Source organism: Ranitomeya imitator, chromosome 1 (assembly GCF_032444005.1).
Source record: "Ranitomeya imitator isolate aRanImi1 chromosome 1, aRanImi1.pri, whole genome shotgun sequence".
Classification (NCBI taxonomy): Eukaryota; Metazoa; Chordata; class Amphibia; order Anura; family Dendrobatidae; genus Ranitomeya; species Ranitomeya imitator.
The window spans coordinates 592,337,013-592,362,948 of NC_091282.1; the positions used below are offsets into that span (position 1 = coordinate 592,337,013).

General features: G+C 45.3%; 1 protein-coding gene across 1 annotated transcript in view; it reads right to left on the reverse strand.

The window, feature by feature from the left end:
* Positions 1–25,936, reverse strand: part of LOC138680672 (acyl-coenzyme A thioesterase THEM4-like) — a 108,887-nt gene that overhangs the window by 58,181 nt on the left and 24,770 nt on the right. The window contains exons 2-3 of the mRNA XM_069767981.1: positions 24,759–24,870; positions 24,532–24,688 (exon numbers count right to left, since the gene is read on the reverse strand). Of these exons, the coding sequence (XP_069624082.1) occupies positions 24,532–24,688; positions 24,759–24,857 (256 nt within the window). The 5' untranslated portion in view covers positions 24,858–24,870. The remainder of the gene's footprint in view (positions 1–24,531; positions 24,689–24,758; positions 24,871–25,936) is intronic.

Here is a 25,936-nt window from a genome sequence, read left to right on the forward strand (position 1 = left end):
CCCAGCCATCCCACATCGCTTGGGCCACCTCATTCCATAAACGCCGGAGCGTGGTGTTGATCGAATGCAGTGGATCCCGGCTGTCCCACAACGGGACTCGCTCCAGGACCAGGGTGATTAGGAGGTCATTGTCGATCAGGTCATCGTCCCGTTGTGAAACCTAAAAATTAAAGAAAGTCATCAAAGTTTGCTCAATTACATAAGGAAAGGAAAGACAAAAGATGCTGAAAAATGGCATGAATAGGAAAGTCAACATACAAAAGGATTCCAGAAGAAAAAAATTAAAGAAATACGAGTGAAAAGAAAGGAAGATTCAAGAATATTACACTGAGGACAGTCAGCCTTGTATACGTACCCGCTGCCGTCTTCCCACCGGACCTTGACTCCGCTGCTCCTGCCCTGTCTGTGCCTCAGTAGAGGAGCTCTAAAAAAAGGAAAAATCAAATTGTCACATGTGTCGATGTGACAGTGAATACTTACCAATCTGACGAGGCAAATACTCACCTCACTGACATGCTCCACTTCCGACTGACGTGGCTGAAACTCCTCACCAGATGAAGACTCCGAAGAAGACATTCTGATGCATGTAGAAAGAAAGAAATGGAAGAAATTAGGACATGTAGAGCCAAAAAATAGAAAATAAAGGCATTGGCTAGGATATACTCACATTGTTCATGGACTTGTCCTCCAAGATGCGGCCTGTCCGTGTCTCGTCTTCTTCAGAGTCCGGTGAGAAGTGACCTGCAACTGTCCACACCCTCCCTTTTATCACCTTGATGGTAGGGGGTGGCTTATCAGTGTCTAGACATGGTTATCTCAATTGAAACGCATGCGTTCAAAAACGCAACCAAACGCATGTGCGTAAAAACGCATGCGTTTACATAGACAGCAATGTATTTTTTGGACGCAATCGTAACGCAAACGAACGCATGCGTTCAAAAACGCAACCAAACGCATGTGCGCAAAAACGCATGCGTTTACATAGACAGCAATGTATTTTTTGGACACAATCGTAACGCAAACGAACGCATGCGTTTTCTTGCGCCTCTAGAAATTACTACATGTTGCATTTCCACAGCAAGACGCAAGCAGCGAAAAGACGCATGCGTTGTCAAACGCGGCCAAATGCGTACAAAAAAAACGTGTTTTTAGTGTTAAATATAGGAAAACATGACGCATGCGTTTATATGCGGTACAAACGCAGCGTCACAAAATGCAAAAGTGAAAGCAACCGAGTCAAAAAAAAAATTTCCACATGTGTAAAAAAAAAATAGAAAAAAAAAATTCCTAAATAAAGGGGAAAAAAAATTAGTCCCACAAATACATCTTTAAATAAATAAAAACAATAAAAGTACACATATTTAGTATCGCCGTGTCCGTAACGACCCCACCTATAAAACTGGCCCACTAATTAACCCGTTCAGTAAACACCGTAAAAAAAAAAAAAAAAAAGAGGCAAAAAACAACGCTTTATTATCTTACAGCCGAACAAAAAGTGGAATAACACGCGATCAAAAAGACAGATATAAATAACCATGGTACCGCTGAAAATGTCATCTTGTTCCGCAAAAAACGAGCCACCATACAGCATCATCAGCAAAAAAATAAAAAAGTTATAGTCCTGAGAATAAAGCGATGTAAAACTAATTATTTTTTCTATAAAATAGTCTTTATCGTATAAAAGCGCCAAAACATAAAAGATATAAATGAGGTATCGCTGTAATCATACTGACCCGAAGAATAAAACTGCTTTATCCATTTACCAAATGCGGAACGATATAAACGCCTCCCCCAAAATAAATTCATGAATAGCTGGTTTTTGGTCATTCTGCCTCACAAAAATCGGAATAAAAATCAATCAAAAACTGTCACGTGTCAGAAAATGTTACCAATAAAAACGTCAACTTGTCCCGCAAAAAACAAGACCTCACATGACTCTGTGGACCAAAATATGGAAAAATTATAGGTCTCAAAATGTGGAGACGCAAAAACTTTTTGGCTATAAAAAGTCTTTTAGTGTGTGACAGCTGCCAATCATAAAAATCCGCTATAAAAAACGCTATAAAAGTAAATCAAACCCCCCTTCATCACCCCCTTAGTTAGGGAAAAATAATAAAATTAAAAAATGTATTTATTTCCATTTTCCCGTTAGGGCTAGGGTTAGGGTTAGGACTAAGGTTAGGGTTAGGGCTAGGGTGGGAGCTAAAGTCAGGGTTAGGGTTGGGGCTAAAGTTAGGGTTAGGGTTGGGGCTAAAGTTAGGGTTAGAGTTGGGGCTAAAGTTAGGGTTAGGGTTGGGGCTAAAGTTAGGGTTTGGATTACATTTACGGTTGGGATTAGGGTTTGGATTAGAGTTAGGGGTGTGTCAGGGTTAGGGGTGTGGTTAGGGTTACTGTTGGGATTAGGGTTGGTGTGTGTTTGGATTAGGGTTTCAGTTAGAATTGGGGGTTTCCATTGTTTAGGCACATCAGGGGCTCTCCAAACGCGACATGGCGTCTGATCTCAATTCCAGCCAATTCTGCGTTGAAAAAGTAAAACAGTGCTACTTCCCTTCCGAGCTCTCCTGTGCGCCCAAACAGGGGTTTACCACAACATATGGGGTATCAGCGTACTCGGGACAAATTGGACAACTTTTGGGGTCCAAGTTCTCTTGTTACCCTTGGGAAAATAAAAATTTGGGGGGGCTAAAAATCATTTTTGTGAGAAAATTTAGATTTTTTATTTTCACGGCTCTGCGTTGTAAACTGTAGGGGTCTACTTTCCAAAATGGAGTCACTTGTGGGGGGTTTCAATGTTTAGGCACATCAGGGGCTCTCCAAACGCAACATAGCGTCCCATCTCAATTCCAGTCAATTTTGCATTAAAAAGTCAAATGGCGCTCCTTCCCTTCCGAGCTCTGCCATGCGCCCAAACAGTGGTTTACACCCACATATGGGGTATCAGCGTATTCAGGACAAATTGCACAACTTTTGGGGTCCAATTTCTTCTCTTACCCTTGGGAAAAGAAAAAATTGGGGGCGAAAAGATCATTTTTGTGAAAAAAATATGATTTTTTATTTTTACGGCTCTGCATTATAAACTTCTGTGAAGCACTTGGTGGGTCAAAGTGCTCACCACACATCTAGATAAGTTCCTTAGGGGTCTACTTTCCAAAATGATGTCACTTGTGGGGGGTTTCAATGTTTAGGCACATCAGGGGCTCTCCAAACGCGACATGGCGTCCCATCTCAATTCCAGTCAATTTTGCATTGAAAAGTCAAATGGCGCTCCTTCCATTCCGAGCTCTGCCGTGCGCCCAAACAGTGATTCACCCCCACATATGGGGTATCAGCGTACTCAGGACGAATTGTACAACAACTTTTGGGGTCCATTTTCTCCGGTTACCCTTGGTAAAATAAATCAAATTGGAGCTGAAGTAAATTGTTTATGAAAAAAAGTTAAATGTTCATTTTTATTTAACCCCTTCCAGACCTGTGACACAGCGTATGCGTCATGAAAGTCGGTGCCAATCCGACCTGTGACGCATATGCTGTGTCACAGAAAGATCGCATCCCTGCAGGCCGGGTGAAAGGGTTAACTCCCATTTCACCCGATCTGCAGGGACAGGGGGAGTGGTAGTTTAGCCCAGGGGGGGTGGCTTCACCCCCCCGTGGCTACGATCGCTCTGATTGGCTGTTGAAAGTGAAACTGCCAATTAGAGCGATTTGTAATATTTCACCTAAAAAACTGGTGAAATATTACAATCCAGCCATGGCCGATGCTGCAATATCATCGGCCATGGCTGGAAACACTTATGTGCCCCCACCCCACCGATCGCCCCCCCACGCCACCCGATCTGTGGTCCGCTCCCCTCCGTCCTGTGCTCCGCTCCCCCGTCCTCCTGTCCGCTCCCCCCGTGCTCCAATCACACCCCCGTGCTCCAATCAAACCCCCCCGCACTCCGATCACCCCCCCCCGCATAGCGATCCCCCCCCGTGCTCCGATTCCCCCCCCCGTGCTCCGATCCACCCCCTGCACAGCGATCCCCCACCCCGTGCTCCAATCCACCCCCCCGTGTTCCGATCCACCCCCCCATGCTCCGATCCACCCCCCCCCCCCCGTGCTCCGACGCTCCCCCCGTGCCCTGATCTCCCCCCCCCCCCCCCCCCCTTATACTTACCTCCCGGGATCCGTCCGTCTTCTTTCCTGGGCGCCGCCATCTTCCAAAATGGCGGGCGCATGTGCAGTGCGCCCGCCGAATCTGCCGGCCGGCAGATTCGTTCCAAAGTGAGTTTTGATCACTGAGGTAAAACCTATCTCAGTGATCAAAATAAAAAAAAATAGTAAATGACCCCCCCCCCTTTGTCACCCCCATAGGTAGGGACAATAAAAAAATAAAGAATTTTTTTTTTTTTTACACTGAGGTTAGAATAGGGTTAGGGTTAGGGGTAGGGTTAGGGTTAGGGGTAGGGTTAGGGTTAGGGGTAGGGATAGGGGTAGGGTTAGGGGTAGGGTTAGGGTTAGGGCTAGGGGTAGGGTTAGGGCTAGGGTTAGGGTTTCGGTATGTGCACACGTATTCTGTTCCTCTGCGGATTTTTCCGCTGCGGATTTGATAAATCCGCAGTGCTAAACCGCTGTGGATTTACTGCGATTTTCTATTGGAGCAGTTGTAAAACCGCTGCGGAATCCGCAGAAAGAAGTGACATGCTGTGGAATGTAAACCGCTGCGTTTCCGTGCAGTTTTTCCGCAGCATGTGTACAGCGATTTTTGTTTCCCATAGGTTTACATTGAACTGTAAACTCATGGGAAACTGCTGCGGATCCGCAGCGTTTTCCGCAGCGTGTGCACATACCTTTAGAATTAGGCTATGTGCACACGGTGCGGATTTTGCTGCGGATCTGCAGCGGATTGGCCGCTGCGGATTCGCAGCAGTGTTCCATCAGGTTTGCAGTTCCATGTAAACATATGGAAAACCAAATCCGCTGTGCCCATGGTGCGGAAAATACCACGCGGAAATGCTGCGTTGTATTTTCCGCAGCATGTCAATTCTTTGTGCGGATTCCGCAGCGTTTTACACCTGTTCCTCAATAGGAATCCACAGGTGAAATCCGCACAAAAAACACTGGAAATCCACGGTAAATCCGCAGGTAAAACGCAGTGCCCTTTACCCGCGGATTTTTCAAAAATGATGCTGAAAAATCTCACACGAATCCGCAACGTGGGCACATAGCCTTAGGGTTAGGGTTTGTGGTTAGGGGTGTGATTAGGGTTATGGCTACAGTTGGGATTAGGGTTAGGGGTGTGTTGGGGTTAGTGTTGGAGTTAGAATTGAGGGGTTTCCACTGTTTAGGCACATCAGGGGTCTCCAAACGCAACATGGCGCCACCATTGATTCCAGCCAATCTTGTATTCATAAAGTCAAATGGTGCTCCCTCAATTCCGAGCCCCGACGTGTGCCCAAACAGTGGTTTACCCCCACATATGGGGTACCAGCATACTCAGGACAAACTGCGCAACAATTACTGGGGTCCAATTTCTCCTGTTACCCTTGTGAAAATAAAAAAATGCTTGCTAAAACATAATTTTTGAGGAAAGAAAAATTATTTTTTATTTTCACGGCTCTGCGTTGTAAACGTCTGTGAAACACTTGGGAGTTCAAAGTGCTCACCACATATCTAGATAAGTTCCTTGCGGGGTCTAGTTTCTAAAATGGGGTCACTTGTGGGGGGTTTCTACTGTTTAGGCACACCAGGGGCTCTGCAAACGCAACGTGACGTCCGCAGACCATTCCATCAAAGTCTGCATTTCAAAAGTCACTACTTCCCTTTGGAGCCCCGACGTGTGCCCAAACAGTGGTTTACCCCCACACATGGGGTATCAGCATACTCAGGACAAACTGGACAACAACTTTTGTGGTCCAATTTCTCCTGTAACCCTTGGGAAAATAAAAAATTCTGGGCTAAAAAATTATTTTTGAGGAAAGAAAACATATTTATTATTTTCACGGCTCTGTGTTATAAACTTCTGTAAAGCACTTGGGGGTTGAAAGTGCTCACCACATATCTAGATAAGTTCCTTTGGGGGTCTAGTTTCCAAAATGGGGTCATTTGTGGGGGGTTTCTACTGTTTAGGCACACCAGGGGCTCTGCAAACGCAACGTGACGCCCGCAGACCATTCCATCAAAGTCTGCATTTCAAAAGTCACTACTTCCCTTCGGAGCCCCGACGTGTGCCCAAACAATGGTTTACCCCCACACATGGGGTATCAGCGTACTCAGGACAAACTGGACAACAACTTTTGTGGTCCAATTTCTCCTGTAACCCTTGGGAAAATAAAAAATTCTGGGCTAAATAATTATTTTTGAGGAAAGAAAACATATTTATTATTTTCACTGCTCTGTGTTATGAACTTCTGTGAAGCACTTGGGGGTTCAAAGTGCTCACCTCACATCTAGATAAGTTCCTTTCGGGGTCTAGTTTCCAAAATGGGGTCACTTGTGGGGGGTTTCTACTGTTTAGCCACATCAGGGGCTCTGCAAACGCAACGTGATGCCCACAGAGCATTCCATCAAAGTCTGCATTTCAAAACGTCACTTCTTCACTTCCGAGCCCCAACATGTGCCTAAACAGTGGTTTACCCCCACATATGGGGTATCAGCGTACTCAGGAGAAACTGGACAACAACTTTTGGGGTCAAATTTCTCCTGTTACCCTTGGGAAAATAAAAAATAGCGGGCTAAAAAATCATTTTTGAGAAAAGAATTTTTTTTTTTAATTTTCATGGCTCTGCGTTATAAACTTCTGTGAAGCACTTGAGGGTTCAAAGTGCTCACCACACATCTAGATTAGTTCCTTTGGGGGTCTAGTTTCCAAAATGGGGTCATTTGTGGGGGATCTCCAATGTTTAGGCACACAGGGGCTCTCCAAACGCGACATGGTGTCCGCTAATGATTGGAGCTAATTTTCCATTTAAAAAGCCAAATGGCGTGCCTTCCCTTCTGAGCCCTGCCGTGCGCCCAAACAGTGGTTTACCCCCACATATGGGGTATCTGCGTACTCAGGACAAACTGGACAACAACATTTGTGGTCCAATTTCTCCTATTACCATTGGCGAAATAGGAAATTCCAGGCTAAAAAATCATTTTTGAGAAAAGAAAAATTATTTTTTATTTTCATGGCTCTGCATTATAAACTTCTGTGAAGCACCTGGGGGTTTAAAGTGCTCAGTATGCATCTAGATAAGTTCCTTGGGGGGTCTAGTTTCCAAAATGGGGTCACTTGTGGGGGAGCTCCAATGCATAGGCACACAGGGGCTCACCAAACGCGACATGGTGTCTGCTAACAATTGGAGCTAATTTTCCATTCAAAAAGTCAAAAGGCGCGCCTTCCCTTCCGAGCCCTGCCGTGTGCCCAAACAGTGGTTTACCCCCACATATGAGGTATCGGCGTACTCGGGAGAAATTGCTCAACAAATTTTAGGATCCATTTTATCCTATTGCCCATGTGAAAATGAAAAAATTGAGGCGAAAATAACTTTTTTGTGAAAAAAAAGTACTTTTTCATTTTTACGGATCAATTTGTGAAGCACCTGAGGGTTTAAAGTGCTCACTAGGCATCTAGATAAGTTCCTTGGGGGGTCCAGTTTCCAAAATGGGGTCACTTGTGGGGGAGCTCCAATGTTTAGGCACACAGGGTCTCTCCAAATACGACATGGTGTCCGCTAACGATGGAGATAATTTTTCATTCAAAAAGTCAAATGGCGCTCCTTCCCTTCCGAGCCTTACCATGTGCCCAAACAGTGGTTTACCTCCACATGTGAGGTATCAATGTACTCAGGAGAAATTGCCCAACAAATTTTAGGATCCATTTTATCCTGTTGTCCATGTGAAAATGAAAAAATTGAGGGTAAAAGAATTTTTTTGTGAAAAAAAAGTACTTTTTCATTTTTACGGATCAATTTGTGAAGCACCTGGGGGTTTAAAGGGCTCACTATGCATGTAGATAAGTTCCTTGGGGCGTCTAGTTTCCAAAATGGGGTCACTTGTGGGGGAGCTCCAATTTTTAGGCACACGGGGGCTCTCCAAATGTGACATGGTGTCCGCTAAAGAGTGCAGCCAATTTTTCATTCAAAAAGTCAAATGGCGCTCCTTCCCTTCCAAGCCCTGCCGTGCGCCCAAACAGTGGTTTACCCCCACATATGAGGTATCAGCGTACTCAGGACAAATTGGACAACAACTTTCGTGGTTCAGTTTCTCCTTTTACCATTGGGAAAATAAAAAAAATTGTTGCTGAAAAATCATTTTTGTGACTAAAAAGTTAAATGTTCATTTTTTCCTTCCATGTTGCTTCTGCTGCTGTGAAGCACCTGAAGGGTTAATAAACTTCTTGAATGTGGTTTTGTGCACCTTGAGGGGTGCAGTTTTTAGAATGGTGTCACTTTTGGGTATTTTCAGCCATATAGACCCCTCAAACTGACTTCAAATGTGAGGTGGTCCCTAAAAAAAATGGTTTTGTAAATTTCGTTGTAAAAATGAGAAATCGCTGGTCAAATTTTAACCCTTATAACTTCCTAGCAAAAAAAAATTTTGTTTCCCAAATTGTGCTGATGTAAAGCACACATGTGGGAAATGTTATTTATTAACTATTTTGTGTCACATAACTCTCTGGTTTAACAGAATAAAAATTCAAAATGTGAAAATTGCGAAATTTTCAAAATTTTCGCCAAATTTCCGTTTTTATCACAAATAAACACAGAATTTATTGACCTAAATTTACCACTAACATGAAGCCCAATATGTCACGAAAAAACAATCTCAGAACCGCTAGGACCATTGAAGCGTTTCTGAGTTATTACCTCACAAAGGGACACTGGTCAGAATTGCAAAAAACGGCAAGGTCTTTAAGGTCAAAATAGGCTGGGTCTTGAAGGGGTTAATGTCAAAACCATCCATTCTTCTTAATGAAGCTTGTCAAGCGTAATTTACCTTATAATAATTGGAAGGCATTTGAAATTGGGGGTCATTTGGCTAAAGTTGTGGTGGGTACGGCTGGTTCAAGTAATTAGTGGGCCCAGGAAATCTGGACCACGTCACGGCTGGGTCATGAAGGGGTTAAACATTCCAAAAATTCCTGTAAAACACCTGAAGGGTTAATAAACTTCTTGAATGTGGTTTTGAGCACCTTGAGGGGTGCAGATTTTAGAATGGTATCGACACTTGGTTATTTTCTATCATATAGACCCCTCAAAATGACTTCAAATGTGATGTGGTCCCTAAAAAATATTGGTGTTGTAAAAATGAGAAATTGCTGGTCAACTTTTAACCCTTATAACTCCCTAACAAAAAAAATTTTGGTTCCAAAATTGTGCTGATGTAGACATGTGGGAAATGTTACTTATTAATTATTTTGTGTGACATATCTCTGTGATTTAAGGGCATAACAATTCAAAGTTGGAAAATTGCAAAATTTTCAAAATTTTCGCCAAATTTCCGTTTTTTCACAAATAAACGCACGTTATATCGAATAAATTTTACCACTAACATGTAGTACAATATATCACGAGAAAACAATGTCAGAATCGCCAAGATCCGTTGAAGCGTTCCAGAGTTATAACCTCATAAAGGGACAGTGGTCAGAATTGTAAAAATTGTCCCGCTCATTAACGTGCAAACCACCCTCGGGGCTTAAGGGGTTAAAGTAATGATGGCCACTCGTTTTTCTTAACTTAGCTGCTTTTTTCTTGCCAAAATACAAATTCTAACAGTCTATTCAGTAGGACTATCAGCTGTGTATCCACCAGACTTCTGCTCAACACAACTGATGGTTCCAATCCCATTTATAAGGCAAGAAATCCCACTTATTAAACCTGACAGGGCACACCTGTGAAGTGAAAACCATTTCCGGTGACTACCCCTTGAAGCTCATCAAGAGGATGCCAAGAGTGTGCAAAGCAGTCATCAAAGCAAAAGGTGGCTACTTTGAAGAACCTAGAATATAAGACATCATTTCAGTTGTTTTACACTTTTTTGTTAAGTATATAATTCCACATGTGTTAATTCATAATTTTGATGCCTTCAGTGTGAATTTGCAATTTTCATAGTCATGAAAATACAGAAAATCTTTAAATGAGAAGGTGTGTCCAAACTTGTGGTCTGTACTGTGTGTACATATATATATATATATTTATATTTATAATCTATCTATATACATAATTGTCTAAGGGGTACTTCCGTCTGTCTGTCTGTCCTTCTGTCATGGATATTCATTGGTCCTGGCCTCTGTCTATCATGGAAGTCGCTGATTGGTCGTGGCTGTTTTGAGGAGACCAATCAGCGACGGGCACAGTCTGGAAGAAAATGGCCGCTCCATACTCCCCGTAGTCAGTGGCCGGCGCCCTCTCCCCGCAGTCACTGTCCCCGGCGCTCCGCTCCCCGTAGTCTGTGTCCCCGGCGCTCCGCTCCCCACACTGTGTCCCCAGCGCTCCGCTCCCCGGAGCGGCCATTTTCTTCCGGACTGTGCCCGTCGCTGATTGGTCGCGGCTGTTTTGCTGCGACCAATCAGCGACTTGGATTTCCACGATAGACAGAGGCCAGGACCAATGAATATCCGTGACAGAAGGACAGACAGACAGACGGAAGTACCCCTTAGACAATTATGTATATATATATCTACTATATAAAGCTGAATGTGTGTGTGTGTGTGTGTGTGTGTGTGTGTGTGTGTGTGTGTGTGTGTGTGTGTGTGTGTGTGTGTGTGTGTATGTCTGGGATTGGCATCTGCACTGTCGCAGCTACAGCCACAAAATTTTGCACAGTCACACGTCTGGACCCCGGGAGCGTCATAGGCTATGTTGTGAGGCGAAATTTTAACCCCGCGCGTTCCAATTCACCAAACAATTTTGCCCCTATCTACATAATGGGGAAAAAAGTGAAAGGAAAAGTGTTGGAAGCGTCGCAGCTACAGAAACAAAATTATGCACAGTCACACGTCTGGACTCTGAGAGCGTCATAGGCTACGTTGTGAGGTGAAATTTTAACCCCGCGCTTTCCAATTCACCAAACAATTTTGCCCCTATCTACATAATGGGGAAAAAGTGAAATGAAAAGTGTTGGAGGCGTCGCAGCTACAGCCACAAAATTTTGCACAGTCACACGTCTGGACCCTGAGGGCGTCATAGGCTATGTTGTGAGGTGAAATTTTAACTCCGCGCTTTCCAATTCACCAAACAATTTTGCCCCTATCTACATAATGGGGAAAAGTGAAAGGAAAAGTGTAGGAGGCAAATTGACAGCTGCCAGATGTGAACAAGAGCGATGGCGCCAAAGAGTATATACCGTACAGTTGCTAAGGTGGGGCCCCGACATGAGATACTCACCACACATGGGGATATGAACACACACACAAAATGCGCCACACACTACCACGTGCTTGAACACATATACCACCCTCAGCACACATTTCACCACACATACACCAACCTCGCCACATAAAAGTCGAAACACAAAAGTCGCCGCTCAAAACTCACCACGCGCAAAACTCGCCACATGCAAAAACTAGGCTCACGCAAAACGCGCCACAAGTGCAAAACTCACCTCATGGAAAACTCGCCACACGCAAAACTTGCACACGCGCAAAAATTGCCACATGCACAAAATTTGCAACACATGCAAAAGTTGCCTCACACAAAACTTGCACATACTCAAAAGGCACCAGACATAAAACTCGCCACGCGCAAAACTTGCTGCACACAACTTGCTATACTAACCTGTCACATGCAACTCGACACACAAAAAGTTGCTACACGCATGTTGCCACACAAAACTCATCTCACAAAATTCGCTACATGCATGTCGCCACACACAACTCAACACACACAACTTGACAAACGAAACTCGCCCTAAAACACACACAAGTCTGGTATTAGCCTTCAAAAATAAAAATCTGATTAATAAGCAGACAAACTACAAGAGCAACAAATGTACCATATAGGAAATACGGCAGCTGTCAGTCACATGACCTGTCTATTATGTGTATGTGTGAGCTAATATATACTGCCAGGGGGGAGGGCTTCCTGTTGGCTGGGGATCAGGCTGCCAATTTATCTTACAAATACTGAGGTAAAAATACTGAGCAAATAACGTGTGAACGAGGTCTAATGCAGGAGATCACACAGGTATATACTATATACAAGGGAGATGACACACAGATATATACTATATACAGGAGAGATGACACACAGGTATATACTATATAGAGGAGGAGATGACATACAGGTACATACTATATACAGGAGGACATGACATACAGGTATATACTATATACAGGAGGAGATGACACACAGGTATATACTATATACAGGAGCAGATTACCTACAGGTATATACTATATACAAGATGAGATGACATACAGGTATATGCTATATATAGAAGATGACATACAGGTATATACTATATACAGGAGGAGATGACACACAGATATATACTATATACAGGGGAGATGACACACAGGTATATACTATATACAGGAGGAGATGACATACAGGTATATACTATATATAGAAGGAGATGACATACAGGTATATACTATATATAGGAGGAGATGACATACAGGTATATACTATATATAGGAGGAGATGACATACAGGTATATACTATATATAGGAGAAGATGACATACAGGTATATACTATATATAGGAGGAGATGACATACAGGTATATACTATATACAGGGGAGATGACACACAGCAGGTACATACTATATACAGGGGACATGACATACAGGTATATACTATATATAGGAGATGACATACAGGTGTATACTATATATAAGAGATGACAAACATGTATATACTTAGGTGAAAATGAGAGGTGTGAGGTGAAAATGAAAAGGTGTGAGTGCAAAATGAGAAGAGTGAGGGAAAATAGTGTAGTGATCAGAAAATGACAGATGTGAGGTCGAAATGACAAGTGTTAGGCGGGAATGAGAGGAGTGAGGGAGAAAATGAGAGGTGTGAGGGAGAAAATGAGAGATGTGAGGGGGAAAATTAAAGATGTGATTGGGAAAATGAGAGGTGTGATGGGAAAATAAGAGAAGTGACGTGCTATAACTAACAACAGATATTTACTATGCCCAGGCAACGCCGGGCTCTTCAGCTAGTCTAATATATAAAGCTGAATGTGTGTGTGTGTGTGTGTGTGTGTGTGTGTGTGTGTGTATGTCCGGGATTGGCATCTGCACCGTCGCAGCTACAGCCACAAAATTTTGCACAGTCACACATCTGGACCCCGAGAGCGTCATAGGCTATGTTGTGAAGCGAAATTTTAACCCCGCGCGTTCCAATTCACCAAACAATTTTGCCCCTATCTACATAATGGGGAAAAAAGTGAAAGGAAAAGTGTTGGAGGCGTCGCAGCTACAGCCACAAAATTTTGCAGAGTCACACGTCTGGACCCGGAGAGCGTCATAGGCTATGTTGTGAGGTGAAATTTTAACCCCGTGCTTTCCAATTCACCAAACAATTTTGCCCCTATCTACATAATGGGGAAAAAGTGAAAGGAAAAGTGTTGGAGGCGTCGCAGCTACAGCCACAAAATTTTGCACAGTCACACGTCTGGACCCCGAGAGCGTCATAGGCTATGTTGTGAGGTGAAATTTTAACCCCGCGCTTTCCAATTCACCAAACAATTTTGCCCCTATCTACATAATGGGAAAAAATGAAAGGAAAAGTGTAGGAGCCAAATTGACAGCTGCCAGATGTGAACAAGGGGGACTTAAAGAATGAGAGCGATGGCGCCAAAGAGTATATACCGTACAGTTGCTAAGGTGGGGCCCCGACATGGGATACTCACCACACAAGGGGATATGAACACACACACAAAATGCGCCACACACTACCACGTGCTTGAACACATATTACCCTCAGCACACATTTCACCACAAATACACCAACCTCGCCACATAAAAGTCGAAACACAAAAGTCGCCGCTCAAAACTCGCCACGCGCAGAACTCGCCACATGCAAAAACTAGGCTCTTGCAAAACTCGCCACAAGTGCAAAACTCACCTCATGGAAAACTCGCCACACGCAAAACTTGCACACGCGGAAAAATTGCCACATGCACAAAAGTTGCAACACATGCAAAACTTGCTTCACACAAAATTTGCACATACTCAAAAGGCACCACACATAAAACTCGCCACGCGCAAAACTTGCTGCACACAACTTGCTATACTAACCTGTCACATGCAACTCGACACACAAAAAGTTGCTACACGCATGTTGCCACACAAAACTCATCTCACAAAATTCGCTACATGCATGTCGCCACACACAACTCAACACACACAACTTGACAAACGAAACTCGCCCTAAAACACACACAAGTCTGGTATTAGCCTTCAAAAATAAAAATCTGATTAATAAGCAGACAAACTACAAGAGCAACAAATGTACCATATAGGAAATACGGCAGCTGTCAGTCACATGACCTGTCTATTATGTGTATGTGTGAGCTAATATATACTGCCAGGGGGGAGGGCTTCCTGTTGGCTGGGGATCAGGCTGCCAATTTATCTTACAAATACTGAGGTAAAAATACTGAGCAAATAACGTGTGAACGAGGTCTAATGCAGGAGATCACACAGGTATATACTATATACAAGGGAGATGACACACAGATATATACTATATACAGGAGAGATGACACACAGGTATATACTATATAGTGGAGGAGATGACATACAGGTACATACTATATACAGGAGGACATGACATACAGGTATATACTATATACAGGAGGAGATGACACACAGGTATATACTATATACAGGAGCAGATTACCTACAGGTATATACTATATACAAGATGAGATGACATACAGGTATATGCTATATATAGAAGATGACATACAGGTATATACTATATACAGGAGGAGATGACACACAGATATATACTATATACAGGGGAGATGACACACAGGTATATACTATATACAGGAGGAGATGACATACAGGTATATACTATATATAGAAGGAGATGACATACAGGTATATACTATATATAGGAGGAGATGACATACAGGTATATACTATATATAGGAGGAGATGACATACAGGTATATACTATATATAGGAGAAGATGACATACAGGTATATACTATATATAGGAGGAGATGACATACAGGTATATACTATATACAGGGGAGATGACACACAGCAGGTACATACTATATACAGGGGACATGACATACAGGTATATACTATATATAGGAGATGACATACAGGTGTATACTATATATAAGAGATGACAAACATGTATATACTTAGGTGAAAATGAGAGGTGTGAGGTGAAAATGAAAAGGTGTGAGTGCAAAATGAGAGGAGTGAGGGGAAATAGTGTAGTGATCAGAAAATGACAGATGTGAGGTCGAAATGACAAGTGTTAGGCGGGAATGAGAGGAGTGAGGGAGAAAATGAGAGGTGTGAGGGAGAAAATGAGAGATGTGAGGGGGAAAATTAAAGATGTGATTGGGAAAATGAGAGGTGTGATGGGAAAATAAGAGAAGTGACGTGCTATAACTAACAACAGATATTTACTATGCCCAGGCAACGCCGGGCTCTTCAGCTAGTCTAATATATAAAGCTGAATGTGTGTGTGTGTGTGTGTGTGTGTGTGTGTATGTCCGGGATTGGCATCTGCACCGTCGCAGCTACAGCCACAAAATTTTGCACAGTCACACATCTGGACCCCGAGAGCGTCATAGGCTATGTTGTGAAGCGAAATTTTAACCCCGCGCGTTCCAATTCACCAAACAATTTTGCCCCTATCTACATAATGGGGAAAAAAGTGAAAGGAAAAGTGTTGGAGGCGTCGCAGCTACAGCCACAAAATTTTGCAGAGTCACACGTCTGGACCCGGAGAGCGTCATAGGCTATGTTGTGAGGTGAAATTTTAACCCCGTGCTTTCCAATTCACCAAACAATTTTGCCCCTATCTACATAATGGGGAAAAAGTGAAAGGAAAAGTGTTGGAGGCGTCGCAGCTACAGCCACAAAATTTTGCACAGTCACACGTCTGGACCCCGAGAGCGTCATAGGCTATGTTGTGAGGTGAAATTTTAACCCCGCGCTTTCCAATTCACCAAACAATTTTGCCCCTATCTACATAATGGGAAAAAATGAAAGGAAAAGTGTAGGAGCCAAATTGACAGCTGCCAGATGTGAACAAGGGGGACTTAAAGAATGAGAGCGATGGCGCCAAAGAGTATATACCGTACAGTTGCTAAGGTGGGGCCCCGACATGGGATACTCACCACACAAGGGGATATGAACACACACACAAAATGCGCCACACACTACCACGTGCTTGAACACATATTACCCTCAGCACACATTTCACCACAAATACACCAACCTCGCCACATAAAAGTCGAAACACAAAAGTCGCCGCTCAAAACTCGCCACGCGCAGAACTCGCCACATGCAAAAACTAGGCTCTTGCAAAACTCGCCACAAGTGCAAAACTCACCTCATGGAAAACTCGCCACACGCAAAACTTGCACACGCGGAAAAATTGCCACATGCACAAAAGTTGCAACACATGCAAAACTTGCTTCACACAAAATTTGCACATACTCAAAAGGCACCACACATAAAACTCGCCACGCGCAAAACTCGCCATGCGCAAAACTTGCTGCACACAACTTGCTACACTAACCTGTCACATGCAACTTGACGCACAAAAAGTTGCTACACGCATGTTGGCACACAAAACTCATCTCACAAAAGTCGCTACATGCATGTCGCCACACGCAACTCAACACACACAACTTGACACATGAAACTCGCCCTAAAACACACACAAGTCTGGTATTATCCTTCAAAAATAAAAATCTGATTAATAAGCAGACAAACTACAACAAATGTACCATATAGGAAATACGGCAGCTGTCAGTCACATGACCTGTCTATTATGTGTATGTGTGAGCTAATATATACTGCCAGGGGGAGGGCTTCCTGTTGGCTGGGGATTTATCAGGCTGCCAATTTAGCTTACAAATACTGAGGTAAAAATACTGAGCAAATAACGTGTGAACGAGGTCTAATACAGGAGGAGATGACACACAGGTATATACTATATACAGGAGGAGATGACATACAGGTATATACTATATATAGGAGATGACATTCAGGTATATACTATATATAGGGGAGATGACACACAGCAGGTATATACTATATACAGGGGAGATGACATACAGGTATATACTATATACAGGCGATGACATACAGATGTATACTATATAAGGGTGATGACAAACATGTATATACTGAGGTGATGAGGTGAAAATGAGAGGTGTGAGGTGAAAATGGAAAGGTGTGAGTGCAAAATGAGAGGAGTGAGGAAAAATAGTGGAGTGATCAGAAAATGACAGATGTGAGGTTGAAATGACAAGTGTTAGGGGGGAATGAGAGGAGTGAGGGAGAAAATGAGAGGTGTGAGGGAGAAAATGAGAGGTGTGATTGGCAAAATGAGAGGCGTGATGGGAAAATAAGAGAAGTGACGTGCTATAACTAACCACAGATATTTACTATGGCAACGCTGGGCTCTTCAGCTAGTATATATATATATATATATATAAAATAAATTCAATTCAAAGAAGCTTTACAGGATCAAATAAACATTAGTTTTGCCAAAGCACGTATACAGTAGGGAGTAGGGACTGTGGGGATCATTGGTGGAGTCCCCATCCTGTCATGTGCTGCTCCATCCTGCGTCCCCATCCTGTCATGTGCTCCGATCCTGCGCCCCCGTCTTGTCATGTGCTGCTCCCATCCTGCCCCCATCCTGTCATGTGGTGCTCCCATCCTGCGCAACCATTCTGTCATGTGCTGTTCCCATCCTGCGTCCCCATTTTGTCATGTTCTGCTCCCATCCTGTGCCCCCATTCTGTTGTAATGTGCTGCACCCATTCTGCCTGTTCCTGCTTACATTCTGCCATATGTTGCTCCCATCTTTCTCTCTCTGGCTGTACTGCCCGAGTGCGGCTGAGCTGAGTGCGGCTGTGCTGAGTGCGTGTGGCTGTGCTGAGTGCGTGTGGCTGTACTGTGTGAGTGTGGCTGTACTGAGTGTGGCTGTACTGTGTGAGTGTGGCTGTGCTGAGTGCGGCTGTGCTGAGTGTGTGTGGCTGTACTGTGTGAGTGTGGCTGTACTGTGAGTGTGGCTGTACTGTGTGAGTGTGGCTGTACTGTGTGAGTGTGGCTGTACTGTGTGAGTGTGGCTGTACTGTGTGAGTGTGGCTGTGCTGAGTGCGGCTGTGCTGAGTGTGTGTGGCTGTACTGTGTGAGTGTGGCTGTACTGTGTCAGTGTGGCTGTACTGTGAGTGTGGCTGTACTGTGTGAGTGTGGCTGTACTGTGTGAGTGTGGCTGTACTGTATGAGTGCGGGCGAGTGTGGCTGTACTTACTGCTTGAGTGCGGCGCTGGCTATAATGGATACAGCACCCCTGCAGCCAGCACAGCGAGGGCCGACTCCGCCCACTCGCATCACTGGTCACATGCTGGTGACATCATAGAAGGTCCTGGAGCTCTGCTGGGCTCTACATCAACCCTGACCGGAGCTACAGTGCACGGAGCCCCCATGGCCGCTATATTATGGGGGATACACGGGTGTGTGGAGCCCCCATGGCCAGTATATAGGAGGGGAGGATAAGTAAGTTCGGCTGCGTCACTCTGGTCCAGACTGCGCAGGCGTGGTGCGTCGCGCTTGCACAGTCTATAAAGGCTTCGGACAGAGTGACGCTCAGACCGTTATATTATAGATATATAGAGATATAGATATATATCTACTATATAATTGTCTAAGGGTCACTTCCGTATTTCTGTCTGTCACGGATATTCATTGGTCGCGGCCTCTGTCTGTCATGTAATCCAATTCGCTGATTTGTCTCGCCAGCTGCCTGTCATGGCTGCCGCGACCAATCAGCAACGGGCACAGTCCGATTAGTCCCTCCCTACTCCCCTGCAGTTACTGCCCGGCGCCCGCTCGCTCCATACTCCCCTCCGGTCACCGCTCACACAGGGTTAATGCCAGCGGAGACGGACCGCGTTATGCCACGGGTTACGCACTCCGTTACCGCTGCTATCAACCCTGTGTGTCCCCAACGTTTTAGGCAGCATCAATAGTAAAAAAAACCTAATGTTAAAAATAATAATAAAAAAAAACTTGCTATACTCACCCTCCGTTGTCCGAGGATGCGCTCGCGCCTTCCGCCAGCTTGCGGTCCCAGAGATGCATTGCGAAATTACCCAGAAGACTTAGCGGTCTCGCGAGACCGCTAAGTCTACTGGGTAATTTCGCAATGCATCCTGGGAACGGAAGATGGCGGCAGCCACGCGCCCATCGCCACAGCGCCGTTGGATCCCAGGGGGTGAGTATGTAACTACTGTATTTTTTATTTTAATTCTTTTTTTTTAACAGGGATATGTGCCCACACTGCTAAATACTGTGTGGGCTGCGTTGGCTACATGGCTGCTATATACTACGTGGGCAGTACTATATACTACATGGCTGCTATATACTACGTGGGCAGTACTATATACTACATGGCTGCTATATACTACGGGGGCAGTACTATATACTACATGGCTGCTATATACTACGGGGGCAGTACTATATACTACATGGCTGCTATATACTACGTGGGCAGTACTATATACTACATGACTGCTATATACTACGTGGGCAGTACTATATACTACATGGCTGCTATATACTACGTGGGCAGTACTATATACTACGTGGGCAGTGTTATATACAACATGGCTGCTGTATACTACGTGGCCTGTGTTAGATACTGCGTGGGCTGCGTTATATACAAAGCATAGGGTATTCTACAATATGTATGTATGTATATAGCAGCCACATACTATATAGCACAGGCCACGTACTATTTGTATGCTATATACTACATGGCTCCTATATACTACATGGCCTATGCTATATAGTATGTGGCTGCGATATAGATACATATTCTAGAATACCCAATGCGTTAGAATCGGGCCACCATTTAGTATACATATAAATATGGTACAGGGCCTGGCCACCTGCCATGTGGTGTACAGTGATATATATACAGTACAGACCAAAAGTTTGGACACACCTTCTCATTTAAAGATTTTTCTGTATTTTCATGACTATGAAAATTGTAAATTCACACTGAAGGCATCAAAACTATGAATTAACACATGTGGAATTATATGCTTAACAAAAAAGTGTGAAACAACTGAAAATATGTCTTATATTCTAGGTTCTTCAAAGTAGCCACCTTTTGCTTTGATAACTGCTTTGCACACTCTTGGCATTCTCTTGATGAACTTCAAGAGGTAGTCACCGGAAATGGTTTTCCAACAATCTTGAAGGAGTTCCCAGAAATGCTTGGCACTTGTTGGCCCTTTTGCCTTCACTCTGCGGTCCAGCTCACCCCAAACCATCTCTATCGGGTTCAGGTCTGGTGACTGTGGAGATCAGGTCATCTGGCGTAGCACCACATCACTCTCCTTCTTGGTCAAATAGCCTTTACACAGCCTGGAGGTGTGTTTGGGGTCATTGTCCTGTTGAAAAATAAATGATGGTCCAATTAAACGCAAACCGGATGGAATAGCATGCCTCAAGACGCTGTGGTAGCCATGCTGGTTCAGTATGCCTTCAATTTTGAATAAATCCCCAACAGTGTCACCAGCAAAGCACCCCCACACCATCACACCTCCTCCTCCATGCTTCACGGTGGGAACCAGGCATGTAGAGTCCATCCATTCACCTTTTCTGCGTCGCACAAAGACACGGTGGTTGGAACCAAAGATCTCAAATTTGGACTCATCAGACCAAAGCACAGATTTCCACTGGTCTAATGTCCATTCCTTGTGTTCTTTAGCCCAAACAAGTCTCTTCTGCTTGTTTCCTGTCCTTAGCAGTGGTTTTCTAGCAGCTATTTTATCATGAACGCCTGCTGCCCAAAGTCTCCTCTTATCAGTTGTTGTAGAGATGTGTCTGCTGCTAGAACTCTGTGTGGCATTGACCTGGTCTCTAATCTGAGCTGATGTTAACCTGCGATTTCTGAGGCTGGTGACTCGGATAAATATATCCTCAGAAGCAGAGGTGACTCTTGGTTTTCCTTTCCTGGGGCGGTCCTCATGTGAGACAGTTTCTTTGCAGCGCTTGATGGTTTTTGCAACTGCTCTTGGGGACACTTTCAAAGTTTTCCCAATTTTTTGGACTGACTGACCTTCATTTCTTAAAGTAATGATGGCCACTCGTTTTTCTTTACTTAGCTGCTTTTTTCTTGCCATAATACAAATTCTAACAGTCTATTCAGTAGGACTATCAGCTGTGTATCCACCAGACTTCTGCTCAACACAACTGATGGTTCCAACCCAATTTATAAGGCAAATCCCACTTATTAAATCTGACAGGGCACACCTGTGAAGTGAAAACCATTTCCGGTGACTACCTCTTGAAGCTCAAGAGAATGCCAAGAGTGTGCAAAGCAGTCATCAAAGTAAAAGGTGGCTACTTTGAAGAACCTAGAATATAAGACATAATTTCAGTTGTTTCACATATTTTTGTTAATTATATAATTCCACATGTGTTAATTCATAATTTTGATGCCTTCAGTGTGAATGTACAATTTTCATAGTCATGAAAATACAGAAAAATCTTTAAATGAGAAGGTGTGTCCAAACTTTTGGTCTGTATTGTATGTATATATATATATATAGTACAGGCAGGGCCGGCGTCAGTACCCGGGCAAGTGTCGGGGCCCTGACGAGACGGAGGGGGCCCATAACGGTAAGACACTGCTGCCGACACTAATGCGCATCATGCGCTCCTGAGGGGGCCCCGAAGCCGGACTTCATCCCTCCCTGCAGGGCCGCCATCAGGGCATTACAGCCCTTACTGGCGTATGGTGCCCGCCCGGTGAGCAGAGAGGGGCCCCTCACTTCTGCTCTCCTGGTACAGCCAGCGTGCTGGAACACACGGTATCAGCGCGGTGGCGCGCACTCATTCTCTGCTCCTTCCTCTCTGCATAGTGAGGACTGGAGCAGAGCGCTGGCAGTGCATGTGGCTGTGCAGAGAGTTGCCGGCTGCAGTGTAGCAGGGGCACACAGTCACACACGCTGTGACACTAGTACTCACCCCGCACCTGCAGTCAGGAGCAGAAGCATCGGATCCCTCCCTTCCAGCAGCGTCACAGCTCTCACACTGTGAAGAGCCATTGAGGGGCGGGGCTAAATGTCAGGGGTGGAGCCAGAGACAAGCAGGGAGAAGAGGCAGACGGAAATATAAAAATCAGAGCGGGAGAGAGAAAAGATGTAAGAAGACAGAAAACACAACAGAGAGGCAAGACACAGGTGAGAAGTGTGTGTGTGTGTATGTATGTATATATATATATATATATATATATATATATATATATATATATATATATATATATACATATACACTATATAATTGTCTAAGGGTCACACTTCTTCAGTTCCGTCTTTCTGTCTGTCCTTCTGTCTTTCTTTCTGTCACGGATATTCATTGGTCGCGGCCTCTGTCTGTCGTCGCTGATTTGTCTCGGCAGCTGCCTGTCATGGCTGCCGCGACCAATCAGCGATGGGCACAGTCCGATTAGTCCCTCCCCTGCAGTCAGTGCCCGGCGCCCGCTCCATACTCCCAACAATCAGTGCCCGCTCCATAATCCCCTCCAGTCACCGCTTACACAGGGTTAATGGCAGCGGTAACGGGCCGCGGTGTAACGCACTCCATTACTGCTGCTATTAACCCTGTGTGTCCCCAACTATTTACTATTGATGCTGCCTATGCAACATCAATAGTAAAAATATGTCATGTTAAAAATAATAAAAAAACAAAAAACCTGCTATTCTCACCCTCCGTCGCCTTTCCCGCTCCTTGCAACGCTCCGGTGACCGCTCCGTGCAAGCGGCAGGTTCCAGTGCCAAGGATGCTATGCGAGAAGGACCAGCCATGACGTCACGGTCATGTGACCGCAACGTCATCACAGGTCCTGCGCTCATACCAACCCTGGGACTGGAAGCTGCCGCGTGCGGTACAAGGCCAGAACTTCAACGGAGGGTGAGTATATGTTTATTTTTTATTTTAAGTCTGTATACTATGTGACTCTGTGCTGTATACTCCGTCACTGGGCAATATACTACGTGGCTGGGCAATATACTACGTGGCTGGGCAATATACTACGTGGCTGGGCAATATACTACGTGGCTGGGCAATATACTACGTGGCTGGGCAATATACTACGTGGCTGGGCAATATACTACTTGGCTGGGCAATATACTACGTGGCTGGGCAATATACTACGTGGCTGGGCAATATACTACGTGGCTGGGCAATATACTACGTGGCTGGGCAATATACTACGTGACTGGGCAATATACTACGTAGCTGGGCAATATACTACGTGACTGGGCAATATACTACATGGCTGGGCAATATACCACGTGGCTGGGCAGTATACTACGTGGCTGGGCAATATACCACGTGGCTGGGCAATATACTACGTGACTAGGCAATATACTACATAGCTGGGCAATATACTACGTGACTGGGCAATATACTACATGGCTGGGCAATATACCACGTGGCTGGGCAATATACCACGTAGCTGGGCAATATACTACGTGGCTGGGCAATATACTACGTGGCTGGGCAATATACGTGGCTGGGCAATATACTACGTGGCTGGGCAATATACTACGTGGCTGGGCAATATACTACGTGGCTGGGCAATATACTACGTGGCTGGGCAATATACTACGTGGCTGGGCAATATACCACGAGGCTGGGCAATATACTACGTGACTAGGCAATATACTACGTAGCTGGGCAATATACTACGTGACTGGGCAATATACTACGTGGCTGTGCAATATACTACGTAACTGGGCAATATACCACGTGGCTGGGCAATATACCACGTGGCTGGGCAATATACTACGTGGCTGGGCAATATACTACGTGGCTGGGCAATATACTACGTGACTGGGCAATATACTACATGGCTGGGCAATATACCACGTGGCTGGGCAATATACTACGTGACTAGGCAATATACTACGTAGCTGGGCAATATACTACGTGACTGGGCAATATACTACGTGGCTGGGCAATATACTACGTGGCTGGCCAATATACTACATGGCTGAGCAATATGCTACGTGGACTGTGCAATATATTACATGGCTGCGTTATATACTACGTGGCTGTGTTATATACTATGTGGCTGTGTTATATACTACATGGCTGTGATATACGCTACGTGGGCTGTATTATATACTGTGTGGGCTGTGTTATACACTACGTGGCTGTGCTATATGCTACGTGGGCTGTGTTATATGCTATGTGGCTATGCTATATTTCTCTGCTGTATCTGTGCATCATGAATCGTGCTATGTGTTAAAGAGGGGGCCCACTGAGACTCTTTCGCCCGGGGCCCTATAAAACCTGGAGCCGGCCCTGGGTACAGGGCCAATACCTGCCATGTGGTGCACTGTGCTGTTATAGGACGGGATCCTCCTCCATGGTCCACTGCCACTCAGCTCCTCATACTTCTTGTAGAGGGCACGGGTGTCCGGGCTCCACGCCTCGTTCGGGAGGCCATAGTCTCGTTTTTGAGGAGATGATGGATAGACCTGCGACACAGGACACAGAAATCACCTTATGTCCAGTAATAGCCGCAGCAAACAGGAAGTAACTACTTACCGAAAACCATCGTAGAGTTGAGGGGCTAGTGTGCGACTGTAAAGTCAGGTGACCAAAGACCCCACGTCCACGGAGCAAGCAGGTGCGGATGGGAATCATGATCAGCAGCAAGCTGGAGGTAGAAAGAACAGCAATAACAGGACCGCCACTACAATAATCAGACGAGTGGGGGGGGCTTACACTATTCTGGGGTGGGTGTCACCAAAGGTGAGAGGTGTGTGGCTGAGGGGCCCCTGCTCTCCTGGGATGTAGGTGGCCGAGGGGCCCCTGCTCTCCTGAGATGTAGGTGGCCGAGGGGCCCCTGCTCTCCCGGGATGTAGGTGGCCGAGGGGCCCCTGCTCTCCTGAGATGTAGGTGGCCGAGGGGCCCCTGCTCTCCCGGGATGTAGGTGGCCGAGGGGCCTCTGCTCTCCCGGGATGTAGGTGGCCGAGGGACCCCTGCTCTCCCGGGATGTAGGTGGCCGAGGGGCCCCTGCTCTCCCGGGATGTACAGTGCCTTGCAAAAGTATTCGGCCCCCTGGAACTTTTCAACCTTTTCCCACATATCATGCAAAGATACCAAATGTAAATTTTTGGTGAAGTATCAACAACAAGTGGAACATAATTGTGAAGTTGAACGAAATTTATTGGTTATTTTAAATTTTTTCTCCCGGGGTGTATGTGGCTAAGGGGCCCCTGCTCTCCCGGGGTGTATGTGGCTGAGGGGTCCCTGCTCTCCCGGGGTGTATGTGGCTGAGGGGCCCCTGCTCTCCCGGGGTGTATGTGGCTGAGGGGTCCCTGCTCTCCCGGGGTGTATGTGGCTGAGGGGCCCCTGCTCTCCCGTGATATATAAGCCAAAGGAACCCCTTCTCTCTCGTAATGTATGTGGCTGAGGGGCCCCTGATCTCCTGGAATGTATAAGATTGAGAGGTCCCTGCACTCCCAGGGTGTACGTGGCTGAGGGGCCCCTGCTCTCCCGGGGTGTACATGGCTGAGGGGCCCCTGCTCTCCCGGGGTGTATGTGGCTGAGGGGCCCCTGCTCTCCCATGATATATAAGCCAAAGGAACCCCTTCTCTCTCGTAATGTATGTGGCTGAGGGGCCCCTGATCTCCTGGAATGTATAAGATTGAGAGGTCCCTGCTCTCCCGGGGTGTATGTGGCTGAGGGGCCCCTGCTCTCCCGGGGTGTACGTGGCTGAG